Source organism: Lontra canadensis, unplaced genomic scaffold, assembly GCF_010015895.1.
Source record: "Lontra canadensis isolate GAN:19392208 unplaced genomic scaffold, GSC_riverotter_1.0 scaffold61, whole genome shotgun sequence".
In the NCBI taxonomy this organism is placed as follows: Eukaryota; Metazoa; Chordata; class Mammalia; order Carnivora; family Mustelidae; genus Lontra; species Lontra canadensis.
This window is the reverse complement of record NW_022631055.1, coordinates 9,723,879-9,747,928: the sequence shown is the minus strand read 5'-3', so window position 1 is coordinate 9,747,928 and position 24,050 is coordinate 9,723,879. Positions and strand designations below refer to the sequence as shown.

Below are 24,050 nucleotides of genomic sequence, written 5' to 3'. Positions count from 1 at the left end.
CTCCAAGACACAGAGCTATGTAGGAAAAGGGGACTGTTCTTTTCACCAGCTGCCCACTCTAATGTCCATACTTGGAAAGGGTGGCGGGAGGGGAGACAAATATCACCTGATTGCCACCAGCCACTCAAAAGCCTCTACAACACGGAGCCTACGGAAAATGAGATCTGCCAATGTTCTCTGGCTGCCATATCCGATTGGAATAACTGTCCCATCCCAGTGAGCTGGGGGAGATGGGAACATCTACTTGTCTACCAAGCCCACTGAAACAGTTCTGATGAAAGGCAGCGCTGTGGAGTGATTCATAGCTTGAATGCTATGACCTCCCACACTGTTCTTACCACGTTCATACAGATTTTGTTGAATAAATGTTTCTCAATTCATTGTAAGTCCTTTGAACTATCTCCAGATACTCTGTCTTTGCTCATTTTAACCATCCTAACAAATGTTTCTTATGGGGAGAAGTCCCCAAGCTCCTCATACCATCATTCCAAAAATCTCAATTCTGTCACACTTGTATTTAAGGTGAGAATAATGTGATGCTTTAAAAAAATAAGTAAACTGGCCTACTCAAAGGAGCTTACCAACATCTGCTTCTGTGGTTTAACACAAAGTTAATCCTATCTTTACTTAAGCTAACTTCTGGTAAGTTGACTTCCTATCATCAACTTACTACAGTCTCCAAGATTTATGTAAAGTAGTGCCTTTGGGGGGGGCGCATATCTGTCACTTCATGTGCAGCTAAAAGCTCCAGAACTAGAAAATAAAAGTACAAACCCCAATGAAATCTTTAAAAAAAAACAAAAACAAAAACAAAAACACAGCTTAAGGACATTCCCTTTAGCTTTTCTTTTCTTTCTTTTTTTTTTTTTTTTACAAAATTTAAAACAGGTATTAGTGAAACTGTATTAACAGATTTTATCTTCCACTAAAATATTACCAAGTTTTGGATCTAACTACAATCTTCTGGATGCTTATGGCTACTATAGGCAATCAAAAGAGTTGTACTTAATAATAAGGAAACTATACAGTCAATTAAAGAATCTCAACACCATGTATTTCCCAGCCCAGTATTTTTGGCTTATTTCCCAGGTACACCAGGAAACTTAAAGATTAGAAGAATCTGGTTCTTCTCATGAACATTAAATGCATACACACACATATACACATATATCCTTCTTACCTAGCTGTATTTGCTAACATTTTCAGCTCTTATGAAAATAACAACAGTAGCAGTATTCCCAACCCAAGAGCTCTACATTAGCTGCTTCTCTGTCTGAAATGCTCTTCCCTAAGACTTTCACCAGGTAAACTTAAACAGCATTTCAGAGAAGCCTTCCTTAACATCCCATCTAAAGAACCTATGCAGTCCTGTCTATTCCAGACTACTCTCTAGCTGCATTTACTTATTTAGGGGCTTACTGTCTGTTTTCCTCATTTGAACACAGGCTCCACACCAGGGCAGGAGTCTTAGACTATCTCGCCCATCCAGCACTATAGTAGTTTTAAAATATGGCCACAGATTCTCTGATACTCCTCTCTTCAAGAGATGGCGCTTAATTCCCCTGGCCTTGGGGGTGACTTCTTATGAATGGAATATGGCAGAAGTGATGGTGTGTGACTGTAAGACTCAATTACAAAAGACACTGTGGCTTCCTCCTCATTTCTCTTGCATCACCTGTTCTGGGGTCACCAGCTGTCGTGATGTGGCAACATTTAAACAGCCCTATGGATGCTTCAACATGGTGAAGGAAAAAGGCCTCTTGCCAACAAGCCAAGAAAAACTAAGCCTTTTTTTTTTTTTTAAAGATTCCATTTATTTATTTGACACACACTGAGAGAGATCACAAGTAGGCAGAGAGGCAGGCAGAGAGGAAGGGGGAAGCAAGCTCCCTGTCGAGCAGAGAGCCCGATGTGGGGCTTGATCCCAGGACCCTGAGATCATGACCTGAGACGAAGGCAGAGGCTTAACCCACTGAGCCACTCAGGCGCCCCCAAAACTAAGGCTTTTTGCCAAGAGTTACATGAGTGAGCCATCCCGAAGAGGATCTAGCTGGCCCAGGCCTTCAGATGTGGGTTGATACCTGAACTGCCATCTCAGGAGGGATCCTGAGCCACAACTACTTCACTGAGGTGCTTCCAAATTCCTCACTTCCAGAAACAGGAAGATGATATATGCTTGCTGTTTGAAGCCGCTAGGTTTGGGGGTAGTTTATTACAAGGTGAGAGATAACAAATACAACTACTAAGTCACCAGTTCTTACAACAAAGCCTGGCATACCCGAAGATCCCAGCAAACGTTTGCTGAGTGACTGAGCAAATAAATGATCACACAACCACAACTTACATTCATATAACATTTTAAAGTTCGCAAACTATAGTTGGCCAAATAAATCTTCTCATTTGATCCTCACAACAACCTTATATAAATACATAACCTTATTATCATCTGTAAGATATACCAGGCAGAGAAATCATCTTCCCCAGTTTGCCAATGAAAGTCGTGCTCAGAGCAGTGAAGTAGATGTTTTCCAGGCCCCCACAGACGGTGAACAGAGAACTCAGGACTTTTGACTTCTCATCTTCCACCACAGGGCTCCACACTCCCAGGAAAAGTCAACCATGAAAGATGGCCTCATGTCACAAAATACTCAACCATTACTAGTATTTATTGTAATACTTTGGTGTTCAACTCAAATAAACACTGATGGAACACTATCTGTACATCCTCTACCATTCTATCATTGTAAACAAAATATTATTACGTAACTGATAATCATATTAAAACAAATCAGAAGGGGTGAGCCAGAACAAAGGAGAGGAATAGGAAAAGGGGATCCTGGAAAATTGTGTTTTCCATGGTTTTACTTCCCACAATTCTGAGATCATGAAAACAGCAGTTCATTCCCTTGCAGAATATCCTAAAAGCCCATGGAGTCAAACCTGTCCCCAGAACTAACAGAGATGATAAGGGTGGGTGGTGAGGGGGAGGAGGGAGAGGAAAAGGCCGGGGAGAAAGAAACAGTAGCTAGAGGCTAGCATCTACCATTGTACTGCTATACAATCCACTAGGTACAGAATCATTCTATTAGCTGAGCTTTTCATGTTACAAATTTCCCTGGGGCAGGTAAGGTTTCACTTAAAGAATGAGAGTTTTGATCCAAGAGATCATGTACAGGAATTTTAAGAAAGCATGGGGCAGAATCTACTGGCTTACTAATAAAGCCAGGAGGCAGGCAGCATGTGGCTTATACATCTGGGGAGCACCAACAGTGAGAAATTGATGCAGAAAAGACGAGAGAAGTTCAAAGGACAAAGTGTGCCTCCCAGCAATCTAACGCTCAGTGGACACTGGCCATGCTGCAAGAGGAGACTGGTAGAGGCAGTAATCTCCAGAGGTGGACCAGGCTCTGGAGTCAGAAGCCAGCCTTCACCTCAGCTATGCCTTGGGCCTTGTGGATCATCTTGATGATGCAAGTGAAGGGCATACCTGTGTCTTCAGTACCTTGATCCCTACAACCCTTTATGACATCCTTTCAAGTGTGCTTCCCCCCCCCCCCCCACAGTAGGCTGTGTTTTGTCACTTTAACACCTGTGCTCTATGACCTCATCAGAAGGGATGTCTTCATTGCCCTTCAAGACGCCTAAAGGCAGGGGCTACACACACAGTCCCAGCACTGAGCAGGTACTTTCAGAAACCTCTAGGAATACTGGCTGAAAAAGAAAATCCAGGGAATACAGAAGGACTACATACTTGCTGTGCACACAATCAGAGTGAACACACACAGCCTGGCAATCAGAAGATGACGAATTCTAACTGAAACTGTGCCGCTTTCCCCGCAAGCATATTCCTTGGTTCTAAGGGTCTCAGCTTCCTTGTGTGTCAAACAAGGGGCTCAATAACACTAACTATTAAGGTCTCCTGTACTTAGAATCCTTTGAAATCATTTAACTTTCACCTTAGTCAAATTTTGAGACCCAAACCCAAATGCTGACATTTTTACAGAGTAGTTTTTAAACTGAAAAAAATTATAATTTCTGTTGTGTTTACAACTACACATTTTATTTACAACTTCTGTTGTTACACAATTGCACACTTATATTTTCATTCACATATGCAATTTTATTTAAGTTATTCTTACTTAAATGAGAGCTCTGGCAGTGTTTACTTTGTGTAGCGCTGAGCCACATGTTAAAAAAAGTAACTAAATGTGTGCAAGCTATGTTCTGATTATGTTCTTGTAAGTGTGGAGGCTGTATTTGCTTTTCCATGTCATATATATGTTTTAAAATAACTTATTAATGGTGAGCCACAAATATAGTGCTTTAGTTTAGTTTTTTGTTAGTTGATATTAGGTTCAAAGTCTAAATTTAAGCCTGTATATTGTTATGGATTGAATTGTATCCCCCCCCAAATTTGCATGTTGATGCCCTAACCCTCTGATATGATAGGCTTTGAGAGGTAATTAGGTTTAGAGAAGGTCACAAGAATGAGGCCCTCATGATAGCATTAGTGCCTTTAAAAGAAGTGACACCAGAGAGCTTGCTTCCATTCTCCTTCTTTGCAATTTGAGGATAAAAGGGAGACAGCAGCTATCTGTAAGCCAAGGACAAAGCCTTCACTGGGGAACCAATCTGCTGGCACCTTGATCTTGGACTTCTGGTCTCCAAAACTGTGAGGAAAAAAATGTTTAAGCCACTCAGTCTATGTGGTATTTTGTGACAGTAGCCTGGGCTAAAACGTATGTTTAGTACCTAATCCAGGTTCATACCCATAGCATATGCATTCCAATTTGAACCCAGTAGTTTAATGAATTCATGATCTTAGTTAAAAAAAAAAAAAAAAAAGTGAAGTGTGATGGTTTTAAAACATATCTGTAAATCATCGAATATTCATCATTCCCCTCACCCAATTCCCCATCCCCACATCTTTCTCCCCTCTCCCATGCCTTAAATCAAGACCAACCTAAGTGGTTGAACAGCAGCAGCCAACAGAAGTAACACTACATGACTTCACAGTGAAGGTCAAAAATACAATACAGCTTTTACTGGCTCTCTTTGGGATGTTCACTCTTGAAATCCAGCTATCATACTGTGAGGGAGCCCAAACAAGTCTTTGTGAAAAGACCACACAGAAGGACCCAAATGTAGGCATTCTAGGTGACAGCCTAGCTGAATTCCAGGTAACAAGTTAACATCAGCATGCGAGTGAACATGCCTCTAGTTCTGGAGTCTCCCCAGCTGAGGCCCCCATCACCATGGAGCACAGACAAGCTGTCTCTGCTGTGCTCTGTCTAAACTCCTGGCTTACAGAGTCTGACAGCATAATAATATGATTGCTCTATGCAAGTAAACTGGGCTAGTTTGTTAGGCAGATGTGGATCACAGATAAGTGGAACATGAGATCAGAATATAATTATGTATTGATGTAAATTCTTCATTATACTAGGAAAATAACTTAAAGCCAAATCTTGATGATGGATGAATAACATCATCTTCATAAATGTAGCCAATATAATTTCATAGCTAATTTCCCAACTGCTGGAATAAAGTAACAAGAAAGTAGCACAAGATAACAGGTGTGCCTTTCTTCCAACGAGTTTAGCTCTAGAGGAGTCAGGGGATTCTAGGGTTCTCAGATGGTCTAGCCAAGGTGGCATCAGGCTAGACATGGAGTATTCTGGAAATAATCCACCCCAGTCCCAAAAATATTTGTGAAGGGGTAGAGGGGTAGAAGGGTGGCATTAGGCTTTATAATACGAGAGCGGAGTAGTCTACATCTTAGTGTAGGCAGTGGGTGTGTCTTTTGGGTAGGGTTCATGGGTGAAGCAGGTCTCAACAGGGCATATAAAATTAGGCAGACGGACAGAACAATGAGGAGGTAGGGTCATGTTACTGCAGATCTAAGAGTGAAAAAAGCAAAACCAGTGAATGAGGAGTTTCATTATTGTATTTATGAAGTTGAGTTTTATTGTCTTACTCTGAGTATGTGCTACTTCTCTCTCAGAATAAAGTTCTTTGCTGATGAAAACTTCATTTCACTAGGCCAAGGACATTCAAGGATATTTAATTCACAGCTCTCATTCTCCTTTAAATACCAGGTACAGACCCTCACTGGGTATGCAAGTTCATCAGGATAGTAACTTTCTGTTTATATTGTCTCCCTTTAGATGTGAGAAGGTACCAAAAGACCAAAGAATTTGGATGTGAGAAAGACATCTTCAAATTCACATGCATGTACCTATTTTCATAATACCTAAGGGTAAAACAACTCCCTTGTTTGTTTTCACAGAGAAGCTGTGTTCAAAAGGGGTCTCTTTCAGTGACTTAGGTTTCACAGCTCTGTAGGCAGACACCTTATGGTAACTAATGGCAGGAACAGTCAGTCCACAATAGGTAGCAACAGCCAGGGGAAATTACTAGGGAGTTACAAAGCTGATCCTCCCCAGATATGATGGGGAGAAAGACTATATGATATACCTCACCTGCAAATTCAGATCTTAACCTGGTTTTCCACACTTGAAATACATGATATAATGTGACTTATAACTTGCTTTTTCCTCTTCACCAAAAAAGGTGGTGCAAGAGAAGGACAGTATTGCTGGAATCCACCAAAAGGAACTGAAATTACGTTAGTATCTTATTAAATACATACAATTTTATGTTATAAAATATACATATATTCCTTACCTTTTCTGTTGATACGAACTGAGTCCAAGTGTTGTCTCAGTCTGCGAAGGAAGAAAACAATGAAAACACTGAAACCTTTCTACTATAGACAAACAGAACATCCAAAATATACTGCAGTTTCAACTTCGATCATACGCTCACTTAGATTTTCAGGTTAAACCCAATCCTTAAATCAAAGGAAATGATATGTCACATTACATAATTCAAATGAGAGAATAATTTGGGATTAAATTTTAAACACACATGAAAAGAATACAGAGTTATGTGATTTTTAAGAGTTTGCTAAACCAATACATCCTGTGAGAAGAGTCCGCTATGCAATCACTTTGGGAGGCCAGCTGGGCCTCTCATTGCTCACTGCTTACCAACTGTGTGGCTGGTGTTGGTGTATAACGGCTCCTGCTGCTAAGGAGCTCAAGGGTGTGGGGGAAGAGCCATTTTAAAACTAAATAAATATAGGAGCACCTGGGTGGCTCAGTTGGTTAAGTGTCTACCTTCAGCTCAAATCATGATCTGAGGGTCCTGGAACTGAGCCCTATATTGGGCTCCCTGCTCAGCAGGGAGTCTGCTTTTCCCTCTCCCTCTCCCTCTGTGCGCGCATGCTCTCGCTCTCTCAAATAAATAAATAAAATCTTAAAAACAATCTAAATAAATATGAAAGAACTATGAAATGTTGGAAAGGTACTGTGAAAGAGAATAAATGGTGATGTGTTTCAATGTATCATGAGGGAATGCCTGTCTGAAGAAATCGTATCTACACTGAACGTGATTAAGTGTAAAAAAAGCTGTGTGTGGAAACAGGGCTGTGTAGTGGTGGAAAAAACAACAGGTACACAGATCCGACTTCAGAAAAGAGCCTGGACATTCAAGAAACAGAAGGTCTATTTGGATGGAGCTCAGAGGGACAGGTGGAAGAAAAGTAGAAAATGAGGTTGGAGGGCTGGACAGGGGCTAGACTATGCTGAGTCCTGGTGAGAAGCCATGATAAGAAGTTTGAAATTTGATCTACTCTATATGTAATACAAGGGATCTGAAGGAGTAAGAGAGACAGAGACAGACATGGTCTGATTTAATTTTAAAGACACTATTCTGGTGGCAGTGTAGAGAGGATGGAGGAGAGGAGAACAAGACAGAACGCAAGAAATTGGTAGACAACTGAGGAAGGTAAGTTCTTAATAATGGTATGTGAGAAAATGCCAAAACTCTAAGGAATACCATCAGTGGACTTATCCCAAAAGGTTAGCTTCTAGGTGGTAATTAGAAAAAGCAGAAGAGTTGTGGCATTATTTTTCCCATTAATATATATTATTTTGCAATGGTATTTTGGAAGAAATAGGACAGATGTGGGAAAATGTCCTTAGTGTTTGAAAGTGAAACCTCGGGTGAAGGTTAAGTGTCAAGATGTCTGTAATTTTCTTTAAAATGTTTCAGTGATATGAATTGCATGTGCATGGAAGTATGAGTGTATATAAGCAAATATGACAAAATAATAATCTATCTCAGTGGTAGGTAAATGGGTATTCATTCTTAACTCTTATTTTCTGTGCTTAAAAATGTTTAACTTTTCATTATAAAAAATTTTTTAAAAGAATTTATTTATTTGAGAGAGAGAGAAAGCACAAACGGGGGGAGGGGCAGGAGGAGAGGAAACCTGACATAGGGCTCAATCCTAGGACCCCAAGATCATGACCTGAGCCAAAGGCAGACACTTAACTGAGCTTCCTAGAGCCCCCCAAATTTTTTCTTGTGGGAGAAAATGTTATATATTTGATAAAGGGTTAATATATAAATATATAAAGAAGCACTAAAATTCAACTTTGCTATTGATAAATACCAAATAAACAAACCTGATTTAAAAATGGGTGGGTGGGGGCCTGGGCAGCTCAGTAGGTTAGGTGTCTGACTCTTGATTTTGACTCAGGTCATGATTTCAGGGTCCTGAGATTGAGCCCTGCATTGGATTCCACTCAGCATGGAGTCTGCCAGAGATTCTCTCTCTCCCTTTCTCTCTGCCCCTCCCCTGCTTGCATACTTGCTCTCTAAAATAATAAATCTTAAAAAAAGGGGGGCAGTGCAAGCCTTGATAGACATTTCTGCAAAGAAATATACAAATGGCCAATGGTCCCATGAAAAGATGTTCAACATCACTATTAGGGAAATGCAAATCAAAACTATAATTAGATACCACCTCACTCCCATCAGGATAGCTACTATCAAAAAGCCAGAAAATAACAAGTGCTGGAAAGGTTGTGGAGAAATTGCTATCCTTGGGCACTGTTAACGGGAATGTAAAACGTGGTGCTATGGTGGAAAATGGTATGGTTGTTCCTCAAAAAATTAAATAATAGAATTACCACATGATCCAGCAATTCTACTTCTGGGCATATACCCAAAAGAATTGAAAGCAGAAAGCAGGGACTCAAATAAATATGTAGATATCCATGTTCATTGCAGTCCGGTCCACAATAAAGTGTGAAAGTAACACAAGTGTCTACTGATGGATAAATGGACAAACAACATGGGGTTTATATGTACAACAGAGCATTATTCAGCCTTTAAAAAAAGGAAGAAAATTCTGACATATGCTACAACATGGATGAACCTTGAAGACGAAGTCTATACTAAATGAAATAAACCAGTCACAGAAAGACAAAGACTACATGATCCTATTTATATGAAGTACTTAGAACAGTCAAGCTAATAGAGATAGGAAGTAGAACGGTGGTTGTTAAGGGTTAGGGTAAAGGGAATGAGGAGTTATTGTTTAATGAGCACGGAGCAGTTTCAGTTTGGGATAATGAAAAAGTTCTGGAGCTGGATGGTAGTGATGCAAAGACAAATATGAATGTATTCAGTGTCACTGAACTATATAAAATTAAAACGGTTAAAACTGTAATTTTTATGCTACATATATTTCACTACAATTTTTTAAAAAGTTACAGTAATGATGACAGTGAGCTGCCATAAAGATAAGACAAACAGATCAAGAGAACTGCAGAAAGTCCAAAAATGGACTTACATATGTACAGTCATTTGATTTTCAACAAAGGAATCAATGCAACTAGTTCAATGCATAAACCTTTATCTTTTCAGCAAATGGTGCTGGAACAACAGGACAAACTTATGCAAAGGAAAACTGAGCCTTTATCCTTATGTCACACCATGTACTCAAATTACTTTTATACTTATAGTTTTAAGCATAAAAACTAATTATACAGTTTCAACAAGAAAACATAGGAGATTATCTTTGCAATCCTGGAAAGGAAGATTTCATGAACAGGACAAAAGCAACTAACTGTAAACAAAACAAAACAAAACAAAAAAACCTGACAGACTAGACTCCATAAAAATTTTTTAAATATGCTCACCAAAAGACATTGTTATGAAAATGAAAAGGCAAACCATATACTGAGAGAATATTTGCAATCACATATTTGATGAAAGACTTGTATACTGAACATATAACTTGTGAATATAAATTTTAAAAAAACAACACCATTTTTTAAAATAAGCAATTATAAAAATGTCAGTTAAGCACATGAAAAGATGCTCAGTATGTTATTAAGGAAAAGCAAATTTAAACTTAATGACATACTATATACCTATTATAATGTCCAAAATTGAAAACACACTAAGAGTTGGAGAGAATGTGGAAAAACTACAACTTCCATACATGTCAGTGGGAATGTAAAATAGAACCACCACTCTAGAAAAAGCTTAGCAATTTTTTACAAAGTTAAACACACCCCTACCATATGATAATGCCTCTCCACTCCTAGAGATTTACCCAAGACAAACACAAGAAAAGCATGTGCACAAGAATGGTTACAGCAGTTTTATCTTCATAGCATGTTTATAGCAGGTCAATACTATTAACAAGTGAATGGATAAATGCATAGTGGTATATCTACACAATGGAATACTACTCAGCAATAAAAAAAGAATAAAGACTGGGAAAGTTTCTTGTTTCTTTAAACATTTCTTTTTCATTTCATAATACATATATTATTTTTAAAAGAGCAAAAAATAACATCTGAGCATAAAAAAGAATAAACTGATGATACAACATAGGTGAATCACAAAATAATTATGCTGAGTCAGACACCCCCCCACCCCCACCAAAGTACATTCTGTGTGAATGCATTTATATAAAATGGTTTATAGTATAAAATGATAGTGACAGCAGAACAGTGATTGCAATTGCCTAGAAATGGAGGGTGAGGGTGGAGGGATTACCAAGGGTCACAAGTAAACTTTTGGGTGTGATGGATATGTTTTCTTGATTGCAGTGATGGTTTCACAAGGGTATAAATATTAAACTCTTCAAACTGTACACCTGAAACACATATAGTTTATTGTGTGTCACTCATACTTCAATAAAGAATGTAACCTAAGAATTCTAGAACATGCAACATTGTGGTTCTTAAGTGAAGTTGACTAAAAGGGAACTCAAAGTTTATCACCCATGTACATTTTCTTAAGGGGGAAAAATTCTTCATGAAGACAATCTGGCCAACAAGATTACTCATGAAGAATTGCAAATGAGGAAGCTGTCTTGTGAAAGATAGGCAGATGGTCACGGCAAAGGAACTGTGGAAAGAAGATTAGAAAAGCAGAAAGTAAATGTTGTTTTTAAAGTGTAAGCCACAAAATAGAAAAATCATTTAATCATAATAGACAAGAATAAAAATCTCAGCACATGCCAACAAAACACCGTAAGTATTAAAAGAGAAAGATCACAATAGACAGATGATTTTATTTTCGAAGTAATTTGAGAAATAAAGGTTTAAACATATTTAAAATGTACATCTGAAAATTAAGCTCCTAAATCGAGAGAAAACAACAAAGAAAAGATAAAAATTAGGTGGAATAAATACATATACAGTATAATTAAATGAGATAAACTCATTTTTTAAAAAGACTAAAGGACTGTGTTAGAAAACTAAAGCCCAACTATAAACTGTAAATACCTAATACAAAATGATGCAGAAATGCTGACAAACAATGGGCAAAAACAGGGTAAATGCTCCTACCCCCCAAAAAGGAAGAGAAAAAGCACACAGATAAGGGTTACAACACTAATAATCGTACAATGAAAAAAATTTGTGAGTTTAGGTTTTAATCTGTATTTTCTGGGTGGATAATATGGTTGAGCAGTTTTCAAATGTCCTTTCTGCCATCTGTACATCCTTTTCAGTGAAATGTCTGGTCATGTCTTTTGCTGATTCCTGACTGGATTTTATTATTGAGTTTTGAGAGTTCCTGATAAATTCCGTAAACTAGGTCCTTTGTCAGATATATGGTTAGCAAATATTTTCTCTTAGTCTATATTCTGGCTTTTTATCTTTTTCACATGGTCTCTGGTAGAGCAAGCTTTTAATTTACAAATTTTTCCTTTATGGATTGTACTTCTGGTATCAAGTCTTTGGTGTCAAGTACTCTGCTAGCCCTCTATCCTGAAGCTTTTCTCCAATGTTTTTTTCTAAAAGTTTTATAGTTTGGGGGTGCCTGGGTGGCTCAGTTGGTTAAGTGACTGCCTTTGGCTCAGGTGATGATTCCAGAGTCCTGGGATCGAGTCCTGCATTGGGCTCCTGGCTCAGTGGGGAACCTGCTTCTCCCTCTGATCCTCTCCCCTCTCAGGCTGTTTCTCACTCTCTCTCTCTCAAATAAATAAAATCTTAAAAAAAATTAAATAATAAAAATAAGAGTTTTATAGTTTTATATATTTTTGCATAGTTTTATATTTAAGTCTATAATCATTTATGAGCTAGTTTTTGTATAAGCTGTAAGAGATGTCTGTATATTTTATTTATTTATTTTTAAAGATTTTATTTATTTATTTGACAGACAGAGATCACAAGTAGGCAGAAAGGCAGGCAGAGAGAGGAGGGAAAGCAGGCTCCCCGCTGAGCAGAGAGCCCGATGTGGGGCTCGATCCCAGGACCCCGGGATCATGGCCCGAGCCGAAGTCAGAGGCTCAACCCACTGAGCCACCCAGGCTCCCCTGTATATTTTAATACTATTTTAATATCTTTTGATGTTCTTTGTTCTCATTTTTTAAGGCTATTTTTGAGCGAGCTACTTAGCTTTTTTGGTACCATTTATCTTTAAAACAGAGGATATGAAATGGTAATGTGAAGAGAGTAGAGAGTCAAAAATGGGCATGAGACAGAGAGCAGACAGTTCTGAGAAGACTCAGAATTTGAAGTAAAAAAAACAAAACCAAAGAACCTGTGTTCAAATACCAGCTCTGCTCTTACTAGCCAAGTAACCCTGGGAATATGTGAAGAGGCTTCCTGTCAACTGTGAAGAGCTGTACAGATGTTAGCCTCTACTGAGGGCCTTCTAGTGTCCCAAACATTTCCCCACCTCCAACAAGCATTTAACTTGACATGATGAGAAATAACTGCTCTGGGCATTGAAATCAGTTATACTGTAAAACTTGACTATGCAGAATGAGAAATCAAAGCTATGTCCACAATGAAAATCATGGAAAATCAATAAATTTGGGTACTGGAATACAAGGATAACTCCCAAGTTCCCACTCTAGAGTACAGTGGTTTAGAACTTATGCTTTAGAGTCCAAAAGCTTGGTATTGAATTCTAGCTTTACCACTTACTACTCACTTACCGGGTTAAGTTACTTAAACTCTCTATTCTTTAATATCTCCCCTGAAAAAATGATCATGTAATTAATACCTATCTCATGTATTTAAGAATTAAAAGAGTACCTGGCACTTGGCAATGTCCAATAAATATTACTTAAAATTATTTATTATTTTTCCAAATTTTCCATATTTTTTACAAGCATGTATTTCTTTTGTAATAGAACCACTTTCTTAAAAGAAAGATGAATACTTTTATAATTCTGTGTATATCAAAATCACAGCTCCCTCTTCCTTTATCTCAAGAAAACAGTAAGGCCATTCCCAAGAAAAATTAGAACAGTGGTTGATAATCTATAGTCCATAAGCCAAATCTAGCTTGCTACCAAATTTTTGTTTTTTTTCCTTTTTTATTGTAGTAAAATACACATAATGTAAAACTTACCATTTAAAAAAAATTTTTTTTATTTATTTGACAGAGAGAGACACAGCAAGAGAGGGAAGTGGGGAGTGGGAGAGGGAGAAGGAGGCTTCCTGCTGATCAGGGAGCCCATGTGGGACTCGATCCCAGAACCTTGGGATCACAACCTGAGCTGAAGGCAGACGTTTAATGACTGAGCCACCCATCTTAAGGTGCCCCATCTTAACTATTTTTAATTGTACAGCTCAGTGGCATTAAATACATTTGCAGTGTCGGGCAACCGTCACTACCATCTATCACTAGAACTCCTTTCTTCTTGCAAACTTTACTTATTTGACAGACAGAGATCACAAGTAGGCAGAGAGGGAGAGAGAGAGATGGAGGAGGAAGCAGGCTCCCAGCCCAGCAGAGAGCCCGATGTGGAACTTGATCCCAGGACCCCGAGATCATGACCCGAGCCGAAGGCAGAGGCCCAACCCACTGAGCCACCCAGGCAGCCCAACTTCTTGCAAACTTTAAACTCTGTACCCACTAAACAACTCTCCAGTCCCTCCTCCTTCCAGGCCTGGCAAGCACCATTCTTACTTTGTCTCTACAATTTTGACTAGTCTAAGTACTTTGTATAAGTAGAACCATACAGTATTTATCTTTTTGTAACTGACTTATTTCACTTAGTGTATTTCCTTAAGATTCACTCATGTTATACCATATGTCAGGTTTTCCTACCTTTTTAAGGTTGATACGTGTTCTATTATATGTATAAACTTCATTTTGTTTATCCATATATCTGTTGGTAGATCCCTGAATTGCTTCCATGCTTTGACACAGTATATCATCCTTTTTATAAGTGGTTACATTCAGTTTGCTAGTCTTTTGTTGAGGACTTTGCATCAGTGTTCGTAAGGGAGACTGTCTGTACTTTTCCTTCATTGTTGTGTCTTTGGCTTTGTTATCAGAGTAATGCTGGAATTACGAAATGTTCTCTTCCTCCTTAATTTTTAGGAGAAGTATAGGGAAGGATTGGGAGTTTTTCAAATGTTTGGTGGAATTCACCAATGAAGCCATCAGGTGCAAGTTTTTTTTGTTGGGAGATTTTGGATTACTGATTGACTCTTCTTACCAGTTATATAGGTCTCTTTGGATTTTCTCTTTCTTTATTACTTAATCCTGGTAGGTATTGTGTTTCTTAGAATTTGTCCATTTAATTGAGGCTATACAGTTTGTTGGTGTACAACTGTTCACAGTACTCTCCTATAATTCTTTTTATTTCTGTATGATCAGTAGTGACGTCCCAACTTTCATCTCTGAATTTAGTAATCTGGCCGCCTTTCATTCTTAATCCACATAGGTAAGACTTTGTCAACATTGCTGGTATTTTTCAAAGAAGCAACTTTTGGTTTCATTTATTTTCTCTATTTCTCATATTCTCTATCTCATTTATCTCTGTTCTGATCTTTACTAGTCTTTCCTTTTGCTACCTTTGGGTTTAGCTTATTCTTATTTTTGTACTTCCTTAAGTTGTAAAGTTAGGTTATTGATTTGAGATCTTTTTTCTAACATCAGCATTTACAGCTATAAATTTCCTCCTTACCACTGCTTTTGGTGTATTACATAGTTTTTTGGTATGTTGTGTTTTCATTTTCATTCATCTCTCTATAGTTTCTAATTTCCCTTGTGTAATTTCCACAAATATGTGAATTTTTCAGTTTTCCTTCTGTTACTGATTTCTAATTTCATCTTCTTGTGATTGGAGATGATACTCTGTATGATATCTATCTTATAAAAATTATTGAGGACTTCTGGGAAGATGGCAGAGTAGGAGGATCCTAACCTCACCTCTTTCCCACAGACACACCTAGAGAACAGCTACAAGAGTATAACTAAATAAGAAAACAATGTGAAGACTAGAAGAACAGACTTGTCACAGTTAATTGTAGAGAAGAGGCCACACTGAAAAGGGTAGCGGGGGAGAAACGTGGTTGGGAATCAATCTGCCTGCAAGGCTAACCACAAACAGGAGAAACACCACAAGCATGTGGAACACCACAAGCATGTGGAAATGTTAGGAGCAAATTCCACACCAGGCACCCCAGACAAGGGGACCTACCCTAAGAAGATGAGACCACATAACATGTGGCTTTAAAAACCAGTGGGGCTTAAATTTACAAGTTTTACAATCAGTGGAGCTTAATTCTGGTTTCTTTTAAAATCAGTGGGCTTAGTTCTGGGAGAGCCAGGGGCCTTAGGAAGCGAAGTCCCTGCCTTTAAAGAGAAAACAAGACAATCCCATGGAGATAGTTCATAGAAGCAGCAGTTTGAAAAGCATGTGGGGTATATGTGAAGGTGGTTATTTATTCAGAACATGTGCTGGAGGAGCTGGGATTGTTAGAAGACTTCTCTAAGAACAAAAGAACTTTCCGTCCCCCACCCTCCCAAATAGCAGGATACCTGTGGGAGCCCGTTAAAACACCCTACTTGCTAAGACTGTGCACCACACAGATCTTTTTTTTCCTGCAGATCTGCCCCATCCAACCTGCCCTACTTGGTAAGAGTGCCTTCAAAGTGGCTCCTGCTCTGTCACTTCCAGCATGTTGTCCTGGAAGGGACCACTACCACTCCAAAGTAATTTCTGTTTTGAGAAAAGGGGGAGATAACCGCACATACCAGTTTAACTGCAGCCCCAGCATATGAACTGGGAGTACACACCTGATCTGAATGCCAGTCCTGTCTACCAACAAAAATCTCTCAGGGGACACCATGAGACAGCACTGCAGTTCCATGTAACTACAGACCGGGGAAATGGGCTGTGGGCAGACATCTGGTCTGACCACTAGATACTACCCAGCTACAAGTGCAAGGTAGCCAGACTGGCCCCTTAACAGCACAGGGACCAAACTGTGGCCCAAACAGGTAAAGCAGGCAATTGTAGCTGACTGGACTAAAAGCAAACATAGCTTAGCCACAAGAGTAGGGCACATGCAACCCACACAGGATACACCCCTAAAGCGCCTGGTTTTGGTGAACATGGGTCACTGCACTACAGGGTACCAAAGGAACTCTTCTTCCGAAGGCTACTTTCAAAATTGGAAAACAGATTATTTTTCTTAATACACAGAAATAAACACAGGGTTAGACAAAATGAGGACACAGGAATATGTCCCAAATGAAGGAACACGACAAAAACACCAAAAGGGGTACATGAAATGGAGATAAGCAATAGACCTAAGAATTCAAATGGCCATAGAGATACTTATTGCACTTGAGAAAATAGTGAAGGATCTCAATGAGACCTTCAACAAAGAGACAGAAAATATAAAAAAGAACTAATCAGAGATGAAGAACTCAATGACTAAAATTAAAAATACATTAGAGGGAATCAACAGCATATTAAAGGAGGCAGAACAGATCAGTGAGCTGTAAGACAGAGTAATGGAAAGCAACAACATGAAACAGCAAAAAGAAAAAAGAACAGTAAAAAATGAGAATAGGTTGGGGGAATTAAGAACAACTGCATCACAGGGATCTGAGGAAAGGAAAGAGAAAAGGGGGCAACAACTTTATTTGAAGAAATAATAGCTGAAAATTTCCTGACTCTGGGGAAGGAAACAGAAATCCAGATCTAGAAGGCACAGAGAATCCCCAACAAAATCAACCCAAGGAAGTCCACACTAAGATACATCATAATTAAAAGGGAAAAACAAAAACAAACAAACAAAAAAACAGTGATAAAGAGAGAATTTTAAAAGCAGCAAGAGAAAACAGTACACTCAGGGGGAACCCCATAAAGCTGTTAGCTGATTTTTCAGCAGAAACTCTACAGGTCATAAGAGAGTGGCATAAAATCTTAAAAGTGCTGAAGGGAAAAAACCTGCAACAGAAAATACCTGACCCAGCAAAGCTATCATTCAGAATAGAAGGAGAGAGAGTTTCCCAGACAAAACTTAGAGAAGTTCATTGCCACTAAACCAGTCTGCCAAGAAACAGCAAAGGGAATTCTCTGACTGAAAAGAAAAGGCCATAATCAGAAGTAAGAGTTTTAAAAAGAAAAAATTTCACAGGTAAATGCAAACATAATAAAAGTAGTAGATTCATCACTTATAGAAACAGTACAGACATTAAAGCACAAAAACAGCAAAATCAATTACATATATAAAAATGAGTCAAAGGATACACAAAATAAAAGGATGGAGAGCATGGCATTATATACATAGGATGTGGGTATGAGAGGTAAAAATTTAGTGCTTCTAGAATCAATTCAAACTTAAGTGATCATCAACTTAATATTGACTTCCATTTGCATAAGGGATGTACATTAACCTAATAGAAACCACAAATTAAAAACCTGTATTAGATATGCAAGAAATTAAAAGGAAGGAATTGAAGCATATGACTAAAGAAAGCCATTAAGCAAGGAAAAAGAGCACGAGAAGAAAGGAAGAGAGAACTACAAAAACAACCATAAAACAAGTTAACAAAATGGCAGTAAGTACATATCTAACAATAATTATTTTGAATACGAATCCATTAAGTGCTTCAATCACAGGGTGATGGAATGGATGATAAAGCAAGACCCACCTATACGCTGCCTACAGGAGACTCATTTCATACCTAAACACATATGTAGAATGAAAGTAAAGAGATGGAACAGTATGTACCAGGCAAAATGAAATCAAAAGCAAGCTAGGGTAGCACACTTTTATCCCAAAAAAATGGACTTTAAAACAAAGACTAACAAGAGACAAAGAAGGACTCTACATAATGACAAAACAATTTAACAAGAGAAAAAATAAAGACATTTTCAAACAGACAAGATTGTAGAGAATTTGTCACCAGAAGATTTGCACCAAAGGAAATAATCGAGAATAATATTCTTCAGGCTGAAGGTAAATGGTCTCAGCAGCTCAAACATACAAAGGATAAAGAGCATTAAAAATAAAAATATGTAGGGGACCTGGGTGGCTCACTTGGTTAAGCATCTGACTTAATTTCAGCTCAGGTCATGATAACCTGAGCAGTAACAACTGTAAATATTTAAGCACCAAACATGCACCTAAATATATAAAGCAACTATTAATAGACATAAAAAAAATTGATTGCTCTTCCTCCTAGATAATTCCAAATAACACATCTTCATGTTTGCTTATTCTTTCTTCTGCTTGAAAAAAATCTGCTTTTGAAACCTTCTAATAAATTTTTTCAATTCAGTATTCCTGTTTGGTTCTTTTTAATTTTCTTCTATCCCGATTTTTTTTCCCTCCATGAATGGGTCACACTTTCACATTTTTTTTTGGTATGAATTGTTATTTTTTCTGTTGAAAACCGGACATGTGAATCTACTAACATAATAACTCTGGACATCAGATTTTCCTAGGGTTTGCTTTTTTTTTGTTATTTTCTCTTTACATGTGAAGAGTATTTTCACTGGGTATAGAATTCTAGTTCTAATTTGTTTTCAGTAAATTTTATTATTTTTTGCTCCTATTGCCCTCAAGTAAATCCCTAGTACTTCTCTGACTCTACCTCAAGATCTTGCTGAGAACCCCAACTGACACATATGATAAAGGGTATCTATTGGGGTGGAGAAAAACTATACTAAACAACACACTTAATGAAATGCTGGAGGTTTTATCTCTGAGACGAGGTATCAAAGTAAGGTCAAAGATACACACTAAATACCGCTTATATTCAACATCATAATGACTGTAGCCAGTAAAGTGAAGCAAGAGAAAGAATTAAAAGCTAAAAGGACTGTAAAGTTAGAAATACAATGTTATTAACTTAAAACTATGATAGTTTATGGACCTAGTCCAGAGCATCTACAGATAAGTTTTTAGAAACAACTAGTAATTTAGCTAGTTTGCAGTAATAGTCAATATATAAAAAACAATTGCATTTCTGTATTTTATGTTGGCCCATATGAATTTCTACTTTTATAGAAGAGAAAAGGCAACCGAGCCCAGAAATAGATCCATGCATACATGGATCCTTGACTTGTGAATAAAGTGTCACTGAAGAATATTGGGGAAAGAAAATATTGGGGAACAATGAAGGGTACTGGGACAAGTCAGTATCTGTATGAGAAATAAAACTATGACCTCACACCAATAACAAAGTCAATTTCAGTTAGAATTATAGCTATAATTATGAAAGGCAAAACAATAAATATCTGTATTTTATACAATAATACAGGAGAATATTTTTATGACCTTGGATAGGAAAATATTTTCTTAGCAGTACAGAAAAAGTATAAACTGTAATGGAAAATAGAGTTTAAACTACATTAAGATTAATTAAAAGTAAGAATTTCTGTTTATCAAAGTCACCATTATGTGTGGAAAGGGTAATCCACCAAGCAGAAGATACTTCTAATATATATAACCAGAATTGTACCAGATTTAAAAAGAACTCCTATCATACTAGAGGAAAAAACACATGCAACCCAACAGTTAAACAGGGCCAAAGGTTTAACTGAGATTTCACAAAAGATATCCAAATGGTCAAATAAACATGAAAAGTTACTCCACCTTATTAGGAATCAGAGAAATGCAAATTAAAAGTACAATAAGATACTATCACTCACTCTTCAGAATACTTTAAAAAAAAAATATGAAGTACTGCAGAACACTTCCTGATGATGGAACTGTAAGCTGGAACAAGCACTTTGGAAAACCATATGGCATTACATACTAAAATAGAAGATTCATAACCTATATCCCAGCATTACACTCAACTCTACCAGAAATGCATATGTTCACCAAGAGACACCATTTATTTACAATAGCGCAAATTGGTAACAAGTGAAATGACCATAACAGCATAAATTATAGATAAATTCGGCCATATTCAAATAATGCAATACTGTTCAGCAAGGAAAATGAATAACCGCAGTCACACTCAACAGCAGAGAATCTCTGAAACCTAACGCTAACAAAAAGCTGGAGAAAAAAGAATACAAATGGTATGAACTCCAACAATCAGATGAACTATAGTGTTTAGAGACACGTGCTTAGATAGTTAAGACTTCTAGGGAAAGAAATTATCATACACTTCAGGATTATGACCAAATCTTGGGGATAGTGACTTAGAGCTTCAGGGGGGAACTTATGAGAGTGTTGGCATGTTTTTAATTTTTAACTGGGGTGATGGTTATAAATAGGTGTTTGCTTTGCAAAAAAACCCATATTTTATGCATGTATATATGAATTATATCTCACAACAAACACCTTAATTAAAGAAAAAGAAATTAATCAAATTCTTAGATGTCTTTATACTCCTTGCAGGAAGACTCAATATAGGATCCCTAACTGAGTACTTAAAACCATTTATACCTGCCTATGTCTAGAATAAACCTGATTCATTTTCTAGAATGCACAGCTTCCAATGGCTTCAACTCCAACTCCTTTTAGTTACAGAAACTAAAAAAACTTGTTTAGGAGCTCAAGTTATTCCCAATAACCTCTTTACAACTCCTGTTAAGTTTTACTATGGCTATCTTTAAAAATTATTATCTTTTAAATGTAAGCTTACCCAAGAACAAGAGAACTACTAAACAACCAAACTATATGCTCACTTGCTTATTGTGTTGAGTGTTTTGGTATGTTGCAAGTAATTGTCTAGTTAAGGAAGGTCTCCATAATCCTTTCCCAAAAACCTGACACAGAATAGTAGACAAACTTTCCATAATCTTTTCCCCAACCTTCCTCTGAGAAGACTGGGAAATAGTAGACAAACTTTCCATAATCTTTTCCCCAACCTTCCTCTGAGAAGACTGGGAAAAGAGTTATTTCTATAAATGAACAACTTTGGCTGACTAACCATGGTCCTGTAGCTGAAATACTGGGGGCACAACGAAGTGGAATCTGTTATCTATTATGTATGTATGAAAAGATCTCTTAGACCTGAACTGTCTTCTAAGCACAGCAATTAGGAATTTATCTCCTTCTTCTAAGGCAACCTTGTTACTTAACCTTTAGGCAATAGACCAATGGAAAGTATTAAGTGTTAAGAGCTTTAGAATCAAAATTGCTTCTTATTCTCCTTGGACCCCTTATTAGCACTGAAATTTGGGGCCAATTAATGAACTAGCTGAGACTCCAGCAAGTACTTAAAAAATAGGAGTTCTAGCTAATCCTGCCTTCGGTACCTGAAAGCCATGTAGTGAGCAGAGGTAATAGGTGCCTATAGGTTGTGAGAACGACCAATGAGCATACAATGAAAAGAATATTTCTGTTTCTTGACCAGTGAAAAGGGAGGAGAGGAGAGGAGAGGAGAGGAGAGGGAAGGGGAGGAGAGGGGAAGGGGAAGGTGGGGAGGAAAGGAAAAGAGATAAAAGGAAAATACAAAGCCAGCCTTTTCCTTGGGCTTTATCTTCATTTGTTTATAAGAAAGTTAGATTAGGGGGCACCTGGGTGGCTTAGCGGGTTAAGCCACTACCTTTGGCTCAGGTCATGATCCCAGGGTCCTGGGATCAAGTCCCACATCGGGCTCCTTGCTCAGTGGGGAGCCTGCTTCTCTCTCTGCCTCTCCCTGCTACTCTGCCTACTTGTATGCTCTCTCTCTCTCTGACAAATAAATAAATAAAATCTTAAAAAAAAAAGTTAGATTAGGAAACAGATTAAGGCTTTTAAGTATATCTTTTGTTATTCAATCTTATAATCGATTGATCAAAGGAATGGGTCAAGAAGAGCCAACCACTCACATCAGTTGGTGTTGGAATGGTAGTTTGAGATACTTCTTGACCTGCAACCCCTATGGTGAAGAGTCTTCTATTGATAAGCAGAATTCTCAGGGTCTGTGTTCCTCTTAGGAATTATTTATCTTTCTATATTCTATACACCAAATCTTAGTAGCCCTGCCAAACAGGAATGGCGATGGCCAAAGCACCAACTACAGAAAACATGTGCTAAGAGGATTACTGTGATTTTTAATCACAACCTAATATTATTAGTGGTAACCCAGGCAATGCACTGGAAGGAACTGCAAATACATGGTGCTGTGGAAAGAGCTCTGAAAGCAGAAAGGCTGGTTACTTACTGAATGCTGGAATCCTGCACTAGTAATTGAATACTGAGCAAATTATTTACTGTCTATGAGCCTCATTTTCCTTATCTTTAAAAAACAAGGAAGGTAAATCCAAAGTTTCTAGCAAATTTTTTATGAGCTTTGGCAATTTTTATGGACTTACCATCAATTAATTTTCGGGGCTTAAAAAGTTACTATGAGCCAAGCAGCATGAATTTAACATAAAATTCACGATCAGAGAAGGAATGGTCTCAGGCAAAATGCTCATTTTAAATAATGCAATACAAGGCTGTTGCTTCGACTCTCTCCCTGATTTAGTTATAATTTAATTTGAAAAACCTTGATAATATATTCTGCCATAGGAATGCTACATGTAAATACTTCTGTTCTAATCATACCATAAGAAACCCAGGAAGCTGAAACCCATGAGTTGTTTAAGAAATGGTTTAAGCCACTGGTAAATTATCATTAGAAAGAATCATTATGTCAAACATTAAAACTGTTGGTCCTAGGAAATATTCTTCAATATTAAAATGAACAATTTACATGTATCTACTCAAAAGGGTCTTATATTCTGCTACCTGGGGATAAATAATACACTATAGCATCTTGACATTAGATGTACTGCAGGAGTCTTAGTGAGGTTTCACTGTGGCTGAGGTAACCAACTGGTACCACCTACCTTCAACACTGTTCCTGTCTAAAAGTACCTTTGCTAGGGAACTCCTGAGAGGTCTTAACCGAGGTCTCAACCAAGCTCCTGCCCAAGCATTTTGAAAATTCAAAGAGGATGAGCAAGGCACATAGCAGTCTACAAGCTCTTCCACAGCTAAATCCATGTAGACAGGGACGGACAGCCTCCCCAGACAAAAACACCAATCAAGCTCCAGAATTTTCAATATGAATTACCATTTGCAACCTAGATGTCTAGTTCGTAAAGAACATGGGTCCTTCTTCAATCAACCAATAAAGGAAAATTTTTCCAGAAATTCAGTCCTCATTTGCCTATTATCCAGATCCTGCAAACCACTTAAAGGGAGGTATTTAAAACAGTCATGCCTATAGGTTCTCTAAGTTCTCAGCTTGCAACAGATTAAAGAACTAGAAAAAAGAGACTAAGCTCATTTTCTAGTATGGTGGCTTTACAAAATTTGAGATTATATATCTTAAGTTTTTATTCAGTTTTTCAATATAAAAAGCTGTACAAACACTTTTCTGGAAGTACCATGTAGACACTGCCTGCTAGGTTTCTCAACATCTCTTATGTAAAGGTATGAATGATATGCTTATTTAAAAATTTGGAAGCAAGAAAAAAG

General features: G+C 37.7%; 1 protein-coding gene across 1 annotated transcript in view; it reads right to left on the bottom strand.

Annotated features, from left to right (window-relative positions):
• The window catches only part of TMEM131 (transmembrane protein 131), a 213,815-nt gene that overhangs the window by 131,566 nt on the left and 58,199 nt on the right, over window positions 1-24,050 (bottom strand). The window contains exon 3 of the mRNA XM_032877892.1: window positions 6,688-6,728. Within this exon, the coding sequence (XP_032733783.1) occupies window positions 6,688-6,728 (41 nt within the window). The remainder of the gene's footprint in view (window positions 1-6,687; window positions 6,729-24,050) is intronic.